Source organism: Corvus kubaryi, unplaced genomic scaffold, assembly GCF_017639235.1.
Source record: "Corvus kubaryi isolate FWS band 111438036 unplaced genomic scaffold, C.kubaryi_AGA036_p1.0 134, whole genome shotgun sequence".
Lineage (NCBI taxonomy): Eukaryota > Metazoa > Chordata > Aves > Passeriformes > Corvidae > Corvus > Corvus kubaryi.
This window is the reverse complement of record NW_024580668.1, coordinates 6,317,098-6,329,476: the sequence shown is the minus strand read 5'-3', so window position 1 is coordinate 6,329,476 and position 12,379 is coordinate 6,317,098. Positions and strand designations below refer to the sequence as shown.

Sequence of the window (12,379 nt, the reverse complement as noted above, 5' to 3'; positions counted from 1 at the left end):
CTGGGCAGTGTTTACAGCCCGAGCGCGCCGGCCTGGGCTGCGCCGAGCCGAGCGGAGCCGAGCGGAGCCGAGCGGAGCCGAGCCGAGCCGAGCCGAACCGAACCGAACCGAACCGAACCGAACCGAACCGAACCGAACCGAGCAGCACGGAGCCGAACCGAACGGAGCCGAGGCGAACCGAAACGGGCCGAACCTAACGGAGCCGAGCGGAGCCGAACCGAACCGAAGCGAGCCGAACGGAGCCGAACCGTGCCGAACGGCGCCGAGCCGAACGGAGCCGAGCCATCCGCTGAGGTACCGCTGTTGCCTGAATCACTGAGCGAGCTCCCCTTGGCTGCTCCCCGTGCCGTGTCGGGGCAGGGGTTCCCCGCAGGTCTGCTGGCCGTGAGCAGCTGCAGTTTTGTGCCTTGTGTATTGTTTTGAGCCCTGCCCTGAGCGTCGGGCGGTGTTGGTGTGCCTGGGCAGGAACCGCTCCAGGTCCAGGTGTTGTTGCAGACGTCTGAGCGCAGCTCCTGCCGTCGCGCTGGGCCGGTTCGTGTTCTGGTTTGTTTTTCTCGAAGGGGAAGGTGGCAACGAGGGGATGTTTGAACACTCAAAGGCGCCTCTGATGTCTCTGTTGTGGGCAGCGACCCGAATTTCTGCGTGTGGACTTGGTCCGTGCTCACATTTAGGGAAATCGCTGTTTTGCCTTGGAAGTGAGGAAAATGCACCTGGGGTTGCTGCGGAGGGAGAGGGTTTTGTTTTGAAAAGTTAAATAAAAATAAGCTCTACTTGGTTCCCATTTCCCACCAAGTGAAGCACAGATGTGCAATCACATAAAGAGAGGAGTTTGAATGTCAGAGTTTTAAGTTCTGCCTATAAAGCCTGCATTTTACTGGAAATAAGTTAACGTGCAGTAAAAGTGATGATTTCAGAAGGGACTGACACCTGTTACACTGTGGATATTCCTTGGTCCCATTGTCAGAATGTCTCAGCCAGCGGTTTTTGTTGTTGTTTTCCATGGTGTAGAGCATGGAAGAGCACTTGTTGTCCATGGAGCTGAGCTAAAACCAGGTCAGACCAGTTGTCCCAGTGGGGCTTGCATACATCAGCAGGAATTTGTTGGGGATCCAAAGTGGAGCACTGTTAAAGGCACAACTTCTTGTTCTTGCCTTGAATCTAACAATGTAGATTTTTATACTTTTTTTTTTAAATAGCAAAAAGAGTGGAAGAATGAAGGAGGCCTAAGAACAAAAATATGTAAAAGAAAGTCAAGGGAATCAAGGCCCTCGGTGAAGAGAGTATTTTAATGTGGAATGTTAAATAAAGACCAAAGATACAGGCAACCCTGTGTTGTAAATGCAATGAGGTTTTGTGTATGTAAGAGGAAGGGGAAAAAAATAATTGGTAGATTAACCCACCTGAGCCTTCAATCTGATGTGTTCCCACTGTGAAGTAATAAAACACAATCATTTTTTGTAGATAAAATGATGGAGTAACTGTAGAAAGGGGAGGGGTGGCATTTTATTTCAAGTTTTTTAATGGTCTTGAACTGGATTGATGTGTTTGAGACATGAATGGATTAAAAACTGGCTCGAGTTCTCTGCCTAAGTATATCCTGTTTTGTGTGCCTCTACGGGTAATCAGAATGCTGTGTTATTTGAACAACTGTGAAATTTCCTTGCGGTCAGGTAGCTTTGCTTTGTTTCCTCAGAAAATGAAAGTGTATAATTTGCTCTGGCTGAATGTAACAAATAAACCCCAACAATTTCGCTGTAGGCAGATCTTCTGATCCCAGGAATGAACTCCAAAGCTTCTGCTTTGTGGTTATTACTGTGAGCAGGGAAAGGCATTGTAAATAAACACGTTTGAAAAATCATGGTGTGCTTTCTGGAAGGGATTTTGTTGTTAACATACGAGAAGGGGAGAAAAAGCCAGGTTAATTTTGAGTGGTTTTCTCCCCCTATACATTTTCCTTTAAAACCTGTGGGCTGCAGTGGGAATTCTCTCTGGAGCTGCCGTCTGTGTCATTAAGTGCTTTACTAATGGTGGTGGCTCAGGCTCTGGAGATGAGCTGTGTGAAATTGCATTTGCTAAAGTGCATTGGCTAAAGTAAGCAAGGTTGACAGGTCAGAATTTTGTTGGGTTTTTTGAACCTCTGTGCAATCAACATCCTGATGCATGTTCAAAGGAAATGTAATTTGAGATTTTTCTGGATTTCCTGCCTGTGTCTTAGTCTTTTCAGTTGCCATTGATGCTGTTGGAGGTAGAAAGTCTGTGTGTGACAAGAATTCTGACAGACAGCCCAAACTTGCACTGTTGTTTGGGCCTGCAGTGAAAAATGACCCATAAGCACAGGAGCTGGAATAATCCTTTATATAAAAGGGTTCAGTGGAAAAGCTGATGTGCTGGTAAAATGGTGGGAGGGTTTGAAGACAGGCCTTGCACATTGAAATTGCTTATTGTGATTTTTTTCCCCCACTGGTGTCAGGTACTGGATGCCAGCTCTGCTGCCTTTTGTTTTCCATTGTTGGGATGGGGGACAGGAGTGCTGGGGTGAGGTTTTTCTGGAGCTTGTGGCCCTTGGAGTATGTAAAGACCTCTCTCAAAATACTCCATGTACAGCAGCGTAATCTAGTGTTGGAGTGCACGTTCTGTACCTCACCTTGCTTTGTTGTTATTTCACTTTCAGTGTTTATAGGAGGCTGCTGAAGATGGGAGGCGCAGTGAGTGCGGGAGAGGATAACGATGAATTAATTGATAACCTGAAGGAGGCCCAGTACATCAGGACAGAGCTGGTGGAACAGGCATTCCGAGCCATTGATCGGGCAGATTACTACCTGGAAGAGTTCAAAGACAATGCTTACAAGGACTTGGCATGGAAGCACGGAAATATTCATCTCTCAGCACCGTGCATTTACTCAGAGGTGATGGAAGCTTTGGACCTGCAACCAGGGCTGTCGTTTCTGAACCTTGGCAGTGGCACTGGTTATCTGAGTTCTATGGTTGGACTCATCCTGGGTAAATACCTTTTCAGTCACATTAACTGTTTGTGTTAGAGCTTTAAAAAGAGATTTTGAAATCAGGGATGAGGCATTCCTCCACTAATGGAGCTAAAAAGATAGCTGGGAAAGTAAAGAATGTATTAATCCAGCTCGGCAATTTATCAGGATTCTCACAGCCTTCTCTCGGGAACTGGATGGGACCCAGATTTCTGTGGCAGATCAGAACAGGCACCGATGTCGTGGTGGCTGTAGGGGATTCCTGCAGGTGGGGACACAAAGCTGGGTTTGTTTCCACTTAAGCAGGACCCCAGGTCAGGATCAGGAGTACAGTGTTGAAACTGGGACTGAGCAAGTCCACAAAAAGCTGTGACTGCACCTGCTCTGTGCCTGGCTTTTGTTCATTTCTGTCTAGACTGAGACATGTTTGAAATCCACTTTTGACTCCTAACTGCCCAGCGCACTGATGGGAATATTGTCTGGGAAGCACTGTAGTGTGGCAGAACTGATTTTGTGACCACATCTACAGTGGCACAAAGCAAATCATCAAAGTGTAATTGGACAATTTAAATTCCCCCTGCAGTGTTTCAGTCAGAGTTGTGCTGCCAGGATAGATACAGCAAATGGCTGTAGGGTCCTTTCTTCAATTTTGTGGGAGTGTCCAGAATTTTAACTGCGGGGATGTTTATTCTCAGGGTGAAATCTCACTCTCATTTCCCATTTGTGACTTTCTTCTAGGTTTGTTGGCATTAGTTGGGATACCAATATGTAGCTCTAGGGCATTTATATTCTGTTTTGCAAAAGTTACCCTGTCAGTTCTGAATAAAAAGCATGAGTGTTGAACAACATCTGTATTTTCCGATTTGTTTTTGCTGTTAGTTGAGGTACAATGTATGATGACTGTTCCTGATTTATTGCAGAGATTTTTAGCATATCAGCAAGGGGGTATAAAAATAACATGGATGTGCTAAAACATGCAGGCCATTGGAATTTTTTTCCAGGTGGTCACTTTCACAGCAATGGCATCAGTGTTTCCCTCCTATAGAGAAGTTTCCTGCATAGTTAAGAGCAAATGATTCAGAATCAATTGTGCAGAAGAGGCTCATTTGCTGCCAGAAATTGCAGGTATAGGATTGCAATTCCCATTGTAGCAGTGAGAGAGCTGACCCTACACAAACACTGACTCTGACACTCATGGAACAATCTGCTGGAGGAAGGAACCCAAAGTGTATTGATCCTGCTGGATTTTGTATTGTTGCTGTTGCCATTCCCTGGTGTTCTGCACTTGCAGGTCCTTTTGGTGTTAACCACGGTGTGGAGCTTCACTCTGATGTGATCGAGTACGCGAAGCAGAAATTGGATTTTTTCATTAAAACAAGTGACAGCTTTGACAAGTAAGAATGTAAAATGCCTGTTGGGATTAATTTTGTGCTTTTGGCTTTGCTCAGGGCAGTTCTTGCTCCCATGTGGCCCCTCTGGATTCAGGGTAATCTGAGGATTCAGGCTCCTTAGGCTTGCTGAGCTGCAGTGTGTGACCTTTGAAGCTGGTGTGTGTCGTGGGGGAGTTTCGGAAATGTTTGCTGTGTTTTTAATAGCACTGCTGATGTTGCAGGGCTTAGAGGGAGCTGAAGAAGTTTGTTTATTTTTAAATGCTCTTGCAGTAACGGCTTAAAACTTGCAAATAACAATACTTGGTCGTGCTTGTGATCTGAGAGCCTGCATGGTGATGAGATTATGAAGTGGTTTCTGTGCTGGCCTAATATGTTTTATCTGAGAAGAAGGAAAAATGGCATTTTAAAATATGAAGGTAGTTTTATGATGATTAAGTTGGTACTAAAACTGCCTGGGGTTTGATTTATGTTCTTCCTTAGACCCTCCATTCTGCTGCTGTCACAAGTAATAACTTCCCAGCCAGATAACCATTGCTAATAGTAACCTCAGCAGTAAAAGTTGTGGCTGTCATATTTTTGGATCAGTTTCACAGTTTGTTCAAACGGGGAAGCAAAGCATCTGTGAATACCTGATATCCTCCTGTCCTGGGAGGAAGAAAATTAAAATCATGACATGCAGGATTTTAGGCTATTGAGCCTTTTGCTGTTCCTGCTGCCTTGGGAAGCTGCTGAGGAGGGGGTTGTATTTTCTGCATGTTGGCAGCAGACTGAAGGTTTCTGGCATGGATGGTGCTCAACAGCGTTTTTTTCAGTCATGTTGTTATTGTTTGAGTAGATGTTTTAAGGAAGACTTTCTTCTCTCTCCAGACAAATATAGCTATGGAGCAAAAGCGAGCTGAATTCAGAAATCAACATGCCTGGAAAATTGGCATTGCTGAGTGATGTCTGCTGGGTTGTGCTCCTGGAACAGCGTGTGCAGGAACTGTTCTCTGGCTGCTCTGAATGTCCAGCACTCTTTGCAAACCCAGAAAGCTCCAGGAAGTGTTTAGGAATAAATAGGTGCTATGTTGAGCTGCCGCTCAAGATACCAGTAAAAGAATGGATGTGTTGAACACCTTCTATCAAAATCAGGCTTTAAATGTAGGGCTTAAAACTTAGGGAGTTTTGGAGCTTGTAAGAAAACCAGAGGCATCACAGAATCACTCATTTTTCTCTTAAACCGAGTCAGAAATGCTGTAGGCAAAAGGTCTTTTTTTATGAAGGGTGAAATCACAGTTCTTTTGAAGCTGATGGCAAAACTTCCATTGGCTTCAGCACAGCTTACTTCTGTAGCATCAGGTGGTAATTCCCAGATCTAAAAACCAGTTAAAAGCTTTTGAAAATAAAATAAAAATAAACCCAGGTGCAGTCCTAAAAAGACTTTGACATTTGGAAGCACAGGTCTAATATTTGTACTTGCATTTCATAACCGAGTTGGCATCAGGTGACTAAAAGTAGCTCATTCTGAAGAGTTACCTGCAGCTCAAGTATGAAATTATGCGTCCTTACCCTTTGGAGATTTTAATCCATGAATTCTGACCTCACTGTTCTGTGGTTTTGAGACTTCTAGCTGAGGTCTGTTACGATAATGTCTAGAATAGATGGGCTTTGGAGGAGAAATACTGTAAAACTGTTTTGGTGGTTTTTTTTTTCAAGTTTTTAATAGTTCAATTTTTCCAGAATTGTGAAAATAATCTATGTGATAAATTGTCATATTCTTGTCTAATACAAGTCTTCTTCACTTTCAGGTTTGAATTTTGTGAGCCATCCTTTGTCACTGGCAATTGTTTAGAGATTTCTCCAGACTGCACTCAGTATGACCGTGTTTACTGTGGTGCTGGAGTCCAGAAGGAGCACGAGGACTACATGAAGAACCTGTTGAAAGTTGGGGGAATTCTTGTCATGCCTCTAGAAGAGAAGGTTGAGTGCCTTTTTACTCATATTTCAGTTATTCTTAATTTTGATCTTGGTTTAGTCAGTAGCTGCTCCTTTAGCTTGCCCTTGTAGCAGGCTGAAGAAAGAATTAAGTGCACCAGTTTTCACTAGGACTGAAAACTGAACTCTGCACATTCCTAATATTTAAGAAATTTGTAGTTCTGCAGTCTTTCATATATTGCAATCTGTTGTTAATTACAGTTTTACTTTGACACTGCAAAAATGTGAGCTAGGTTTTGTTCAGTTCTATAATTTAGTGTTCTTTATGGCAAAACAGAACATTTTGCACCCTGACTGGCTTGTGAAAGAGCATGCAGGATGTCTCTCTTTACAAGTGTCAGTGGGTTCTTTTTAGTAAAAAGTGGGTTAAGTGCCTGACCTTTTACCTCTGTCGGGGAACTTGAGAGGAGCAGGGTGCAGGGTTTTTTCCCAGTGCGAGGCTGTGCAGTGGGTCAGTGTAGGAGATTTGATCCGATGACCTTTTCAGGAGTGAGTGTTCGTGGTGACTCAGGAGTTTTCTAAGAGGTCAGACACAGCTGCTCTGGTCCAGCCTGGAGGAAGTTCCGGGCAAGCAGAGTGACCCAAATTACCAGTGCCCATGCTCTGTTGCAATAGATGAAGTTACTTGGGGCTAATCCTGCAAGGAGTTCTCAGTTTTTTTTCAAAAAACCACCATTGTTTCTCCTTATCACCTTTTACTATTGCAGCTTCCAGTACTTCAACTTGTCCAGGCAGAAAAGTCATTTGTTCATTTTTTTTTTGTTCAAAAATCTCACTGTAGTTCCCACAATGGACAATAATCTACCTGTTTTGCTTCAGTTGACTAAGATAACTCGGACTGGTCCTTCTGCCTGGGAGACGAAGAAGATTCTTGCTGTTTCTTTTGCTCCTTTGATTCAGCCAAACCATGCAGATTCAGGAAAATCAAAGCTCGTTCACTTGCGTGAGTACAGACATTTGTGAGCATGAGGGAGGTTCCTTCTGCTGCTTGGCTGTGAGCTGTAACATCCCTGGGGATCCTTTCAAGGAAAATTACTCCAAGCCCTTCCTTTTTTTGAACAGTTGTCTGTCTTGTGCAAGAATTGGAGTTGTATGATCTAGATTCTAAATCACAGACTCACAGAATGGTCTGGGTTGGAAGGGACCTTAAAGATCATCCAATTCCAATATCCCTGCTGTGGACAGGAACACCTTCTGCTGGGCCATCATTCTAAACACAAATGATTTCTTGTGAAGTTGTACCTGGACTTTGCAGGGTGTTTTATCGTTGTTTTTGCACATTCTGTTCCAGTCCTGAATGATTGAATCCTGTCGTGGTTCTCGGGCACTGTGCCACAAGGAGGGGAAATACACAAGCAGTACCTGTGAACAAATGTTCTATCTGCTCAAAGATTCTCACCCTCAGCAATCCAGAATTATCCTGAACCTGGAATGCTTGAGGGATACAAGTTGTGCAGTTCTTGGTTAGCTGTTTGAAATGCTATCAGTGGCCCCAATCTTTAGATTAAGACTTCAATGTCAAGAGGCCTCTTAAGAACACATGAAGACAGAGGTACTTTCATAAAGAGATTAGTCAGGCTTTGGCCTTAAGCTGGAAAGGTGTCTGCAGGACAGAGAGGAGCTCAGGAAACAGTGTACAGCATGCTAGAAAGTCCAATAAGTGCATGTTTCAGCATGATCTCACTTTGTAGTGAGACGTGCATGTAAATTACATGTAATTATTTCCTGCTTCCTTCACTCAGGTCCCCAGAAAGCTCCCTTGTTGGCAGAGGACAGGGACTTTTTGTATCAGTTTTAATTAATTTTAGTTCATGGATCTGTGTGCATCAATACATTTTTTAAACATTTTTGCTGCATTTCTGAGCTGGCAGCAAATAAGTGCAGAAGACAGAATAGTCTTCCAAACCATTAATGTGGGAGGCATTTTAATACAGGAACTTACTGTAATGTTTCTATAATTACTTTTACAAAGTGGTTTCCAGCCTGTCTTCACCCACTAAGTCTGAAGCAGTTTTTGAACAGCATAAATAGTACTTGTGTTTTATAAGTGCAGAGCTTGGCAAAGCTGAAGGAACTGTACAATAGAAAAATCATTTTATGGAAGAGTTAAACAGACTTCAGGTCTAGTTATCTACCACAGGAAAATACCTTATTCTGTGTCATTAAACAGTCACAGCTCCCAGCACTAAGTCTGCATTCATACAATCTTTAAGATTACAATAATTGAGAACTTGAAATCAAAGTAGGAAGTTTTTTAATGAGAGAAATGCACAATTAAATTTTGTTTGGAAAGTTGCAACACAGTTTATCCGAGTTGACAGGAGCTGAATAGAGCTGTTTGTGTAATCCCAGCAGGGAATTCAAATGGCCTAATTTAATCTGAGCAAACAGAACTTTTCCTGGGAGTACTTTTGGGGGAGTTTCTCTGTCTCTGCTCACGGGTTTCGTTTGGTTGCAGCCCCCGTGGCCGTGCGCAGCCTGCAGGACCTGGCTCGCATCGCCATCCGAGGCACCATCAAGAAAATCATCCATCAGGAGGCGATGAGCAAGGCTGGGAACGGGCTGAAGAACCCCCCCAGGTTCAAACGGAGGCGGGTCCGGCGCCGGCGCATGGAAACCATCGTGTTCCTGGACAAGGAGGTGTTCGCCAGCCACATCTCCAACCCCTCAGACGACAACAACAACAGCGAGGACATCGAGGAGGAGAGGCCAGAGGAGGAGGAAACCAAACCCTCTGAACTAAAGCCAGACCCTCCTGTAAACTTTTTGAGAGAAAAGGTCTTGAGCCTGCCTTTGCCCGATCCCTTGAAGTATTACTTGCTTTATTACAGGGAAAAGTAGTTTTCCTTCTTCTAGAAAGCGGGAAGTAGGCAGAGAATGAAGTATTCCTTAGGGCTTGACAAACGTGTCCCACTTGCTTGCCTGCGAATGTGACACCCAAGGCAGTAGGCTGGCTGGGGAATGTGGCTGCTGTAAACTTCGACATTATAGCTTTTTTGAGTTCCTTCTTTCTTCTCAGTTGTGTGCTATAGTTTTATCCTACAGCAGGGATTCCTTAGGAAGCAAGTTGGTGAAGTGCTCAGCTTATGGAAAGGAGGATTTAATTCCCTTAAAACTAACTGCAGGAGATATTCCTAAAAATCTCATGGCTGCTCCACTGAATATGAGTTTGGAAAAACTCCTAAGCAGTTCCCCAAAGACCTTTCCTGTCTGTGCTCTCTCCCACTAAACCTGCCATGTGTTTGCCATGGTGTGTGTTTAATGGAGGATGAAGATTATTAGTTAAAACCTGACCTGGCAAATCTTGTTTCTTCCAGTAATCTGAAAAAGCACAACTTTTACAGAAAGGAAAGAATTTTTGGCATTACCCTTGTGGCATCCAGATTTTGAATGAGAAGGAAAGCATCAGCTCCCCTTTGGTTGGTCTGTTTTGCCTATAAATTATGTATAATTTTTCAGTGAAAAGTGTTTTACAAAATGCTGGTTTTTAATGGAGAACACCTGTTCTGGTGAATGAGTTGGTGGTTTTTTTTTTTTTTAAAGCACAGGAGGCAAGTGAGGAATTGCAAAGCTGTTTAGCTTTGACAGGATGCAGGGGTAGTTAGGGTTGGGACTGTTGTCTCTGGAAATGTTTACAGAGTAATTCTGAATGGGGAAAGGGGTAGAGACGAGCTGCAGAGCAGTGAGTTTGTGAAAGCTGAAAGCAGAATCTGGGTTTTGCTGTTGTGTGAGATAACTTAGATCGTCTGGGCTGTACAGAGTGTGGTGCGGAGCACCAGCCTGAGCAGTAAATCAGCCAAACGGAGTTTTGTGGAGTCTGCAGAATGTGAAAGCAGCATAGAGAGCCAAATTGGTGCAGTTCTTAGGTGTGTGTGTTCCTCTGTGTGTGCCCCTGCTGTGGCAGGGTGGCTGGAATGCAGCTCGTGCACAAGAGTGGAATGAAATTGCTCAGCTTGGCAGGTAATTTTATTCCTGCAACAATGAAGCAGAAATTTTAACAGGCTCACGTGGAAGGACTTGTCACTCTGCAGTTCTGTGGATGTGAGCTGTAATTTTTATTCCCAAGTCTTTCTGTCATGGTGATGGAAGGAGATGCTATGGAATCATAGGATCACAGGATGGTTTGGGTTGGAAGGGACCTTAAAGGGACCTCATCTCATTCCAACTCCCTGCCATGGACAGGGGCACCTTCCATTAGGCCAGGTTGCTCCCAATGCTATCCAGCCTGGCCTTGAGCAGTTCCAGGAATGGGGAGGCCACAGTGTCTGTGGACAATAAAATACTGTCTTTAGAAGAGGTTTACTTGGTTCAGCCTGTTTGAAAAATCTACCTAAACTGGTAAAGGCTGGAAAGAAACCCTGGAGTTTGTGTTGATGTGAAATGGTCCTAAAGCTGGGGGGCTGGAAGGCTCTCCCAGTAGGCAATGAAGCTGTGTTAAGGCATTGCCCCATCAGAAGCACTTAAGTTGGTATCACTTTGATATCTTTTGGTTTTTTTCATGTGTGCTGTCTCCTCATTTTCTGAGGAGGAATGAGTGAAGACTGTATTGCCAAATGGTCCTGAGTTGCACAGCTTGCTTCATGAAAAATAGTTTCCAAGTTCTGTGTGGCTTTGAAAATAAATGAGTTGCTTGTATGTCTAAGCCTGAAGTGGAGAACTTTTCCTTGCTTAACAGGATTTTTATGTTTCTTTGGGAATATTATCTGATAATCCTGTATCATGTGGCTGCTGGCACATAACACAGTCATAGGCTGGGTTTTGCCTCTGGTTTCCTGTCTCCACTTCTGGTCTCAATGGTACCCCCAAGCTGTCTTTCTCCCTTGGATTTTGATTTCCTTATTTGCAGTGGGGCCGTTCTGCGGCCACTGAGCTGATGGTTTCCTGTAAAGGTGCACGTCCCCGTCCTGTGATTTTGGCAGCTCCCATGAATTTCTTTCTACAAATGCAAGTCCTGAATGTGGTGGTAAATAGAGGCTTAATAGAAGTGTGTAATTATTCTCAGTGCTTCCCTACAGGCTGTGCCCTCTTATTGGTTGGAAAATTCTGCTTAATAGGTGTCGTGCCAGGTATGTGCCTTTCTGGATTGTGGCACAATTTCCACACCCCTCCATAGTACAGGGTGCCTCCTGCTTTTGGCTGCCAGGTCATCCTTCAGTTTAGTCACAGCACTTTTAAAGAAGTTCCCTTAAAAATGACATTAAACTTCAGGTTCCTGTTAGTAAGCCTTGCAGAGATTCTGTTAAAGCTGACTGGTTGAGAGAGGATTATCTTTCATTTATCCCTTGTTTCATTTTTATCCCCATCCCAGCCCCAGTTGCAAAAGGTATTTTATCAGATTTTTCACCAGATTTGCCTTTTTTATTGCATTTGCTAGATTTTTGTAGCTTTCTATAAGATGCATAAATACTGCTATTTTTTCCTGGATAAGGTTGAATAAATAAATATATATATACAGGAAATTTATGTTCTAGGTTGTCAAATTGTCCCCTTGTCCAAAAAAAACCACAGATCTAAGCAGATAGTAGAAATTTTATGTATAATATAACTGTGAAATAGTATTGCTTATAGCCTGTAAATAAAGGGCAGTTGTAAATACATTTTCCCTGTGCACAAGCACTTGCACTGTGGTTTTGTAGGCATTTCTAACAGAGGGGTTGAGGCAGAGCTGGGTTTGTATGGATCTGTGAGCTGTCCAGGAATTGTACCTGCTTTGTTTCCTTTTGTGTTCTAAGTAGTTGTCACTTTTTTTTTGTGTGTGACTCCTTTTACGTTTTGATCCTGCAGTAAATTTGCAAAAAGAACTGAACTTCAAGCTGCTTTAGTCATGAGTGTGTAAGCTGAAAAATCTCTGTATAGAAACGAGAGTTAATTTGGCCTGAGGCATGCAGAAGTGTTATGCATCTTAAACTTTATTAATAAGTGTTTCTGTATCAATAAATTCAGTAAAGACTTTTTAGCCTTCTTACCATGGCTTTGCATCATGTTGTGATTAGAATACTTTGTAGGTGAGTGCTTATTTCCATGATTGGAGGT

General features: G+C 43.5%; 1 protein-coding gene across 1 annotated transcript; it reads left to right on the top strand.

The window, feature by feature from the left end:
* Positions 1-208: 208 nt before the first annotated feature.
* PCMTD2 (protein-L-isoaspartate (D-aspartate) O-methyltransferase domain containing 2) lies at positions 209-12,311 on the top strand. The gene is made up of 6 exons (XM_042047044.1): positions 209-294; positions 2,672-3,000; positions 4,273-4,375; positions 6,160-6,331; positions 7,166-7,289; positions 8,805-12,311. Exons 2-6 carry the CDS (start codon positions 2,694-2,696, stop codon positions 9,185-9,187), a joined length of 1,089 nt encoding a protein of 362 aa, XP_041902978.1. The 5' UTR covers positions 209-294; positions 2,672-2,693; the 3' UTR covers positions 9,188-12,311.
* The last annotated feature ends 68 nt before the right edge of the window (positions 12,312-12,379 follow it).

What these genes read in the sequence shown, in the direction of transcription:
- PCMTD2 (XM_042047044.1), top strand. Translation starts at nt 2,694, where the DNA reads ATGGGAGGCGCAGTGAGTGCGGGAGAGGATAACGATGAATTAATTGAT. An exon ending in ACAAGTGACAGCTTTGACAA is followed by an intron (nt 4,376 to 6,159) that starts GTAAGAATGTAA and finishes CTTCACTTTCAG; the next exon opens with GTTTGAATTTTGTGAGCCAT. An exon ending in ATCAAAGCTCGTTCACTTGC is followed by an intron (nt 7,290 to 8,804) that starts GTGAGTACAGAC and finishes GTTTGGTTGCAG; the next exon opens with CCCCCGTGGCCGTGCGCAGC.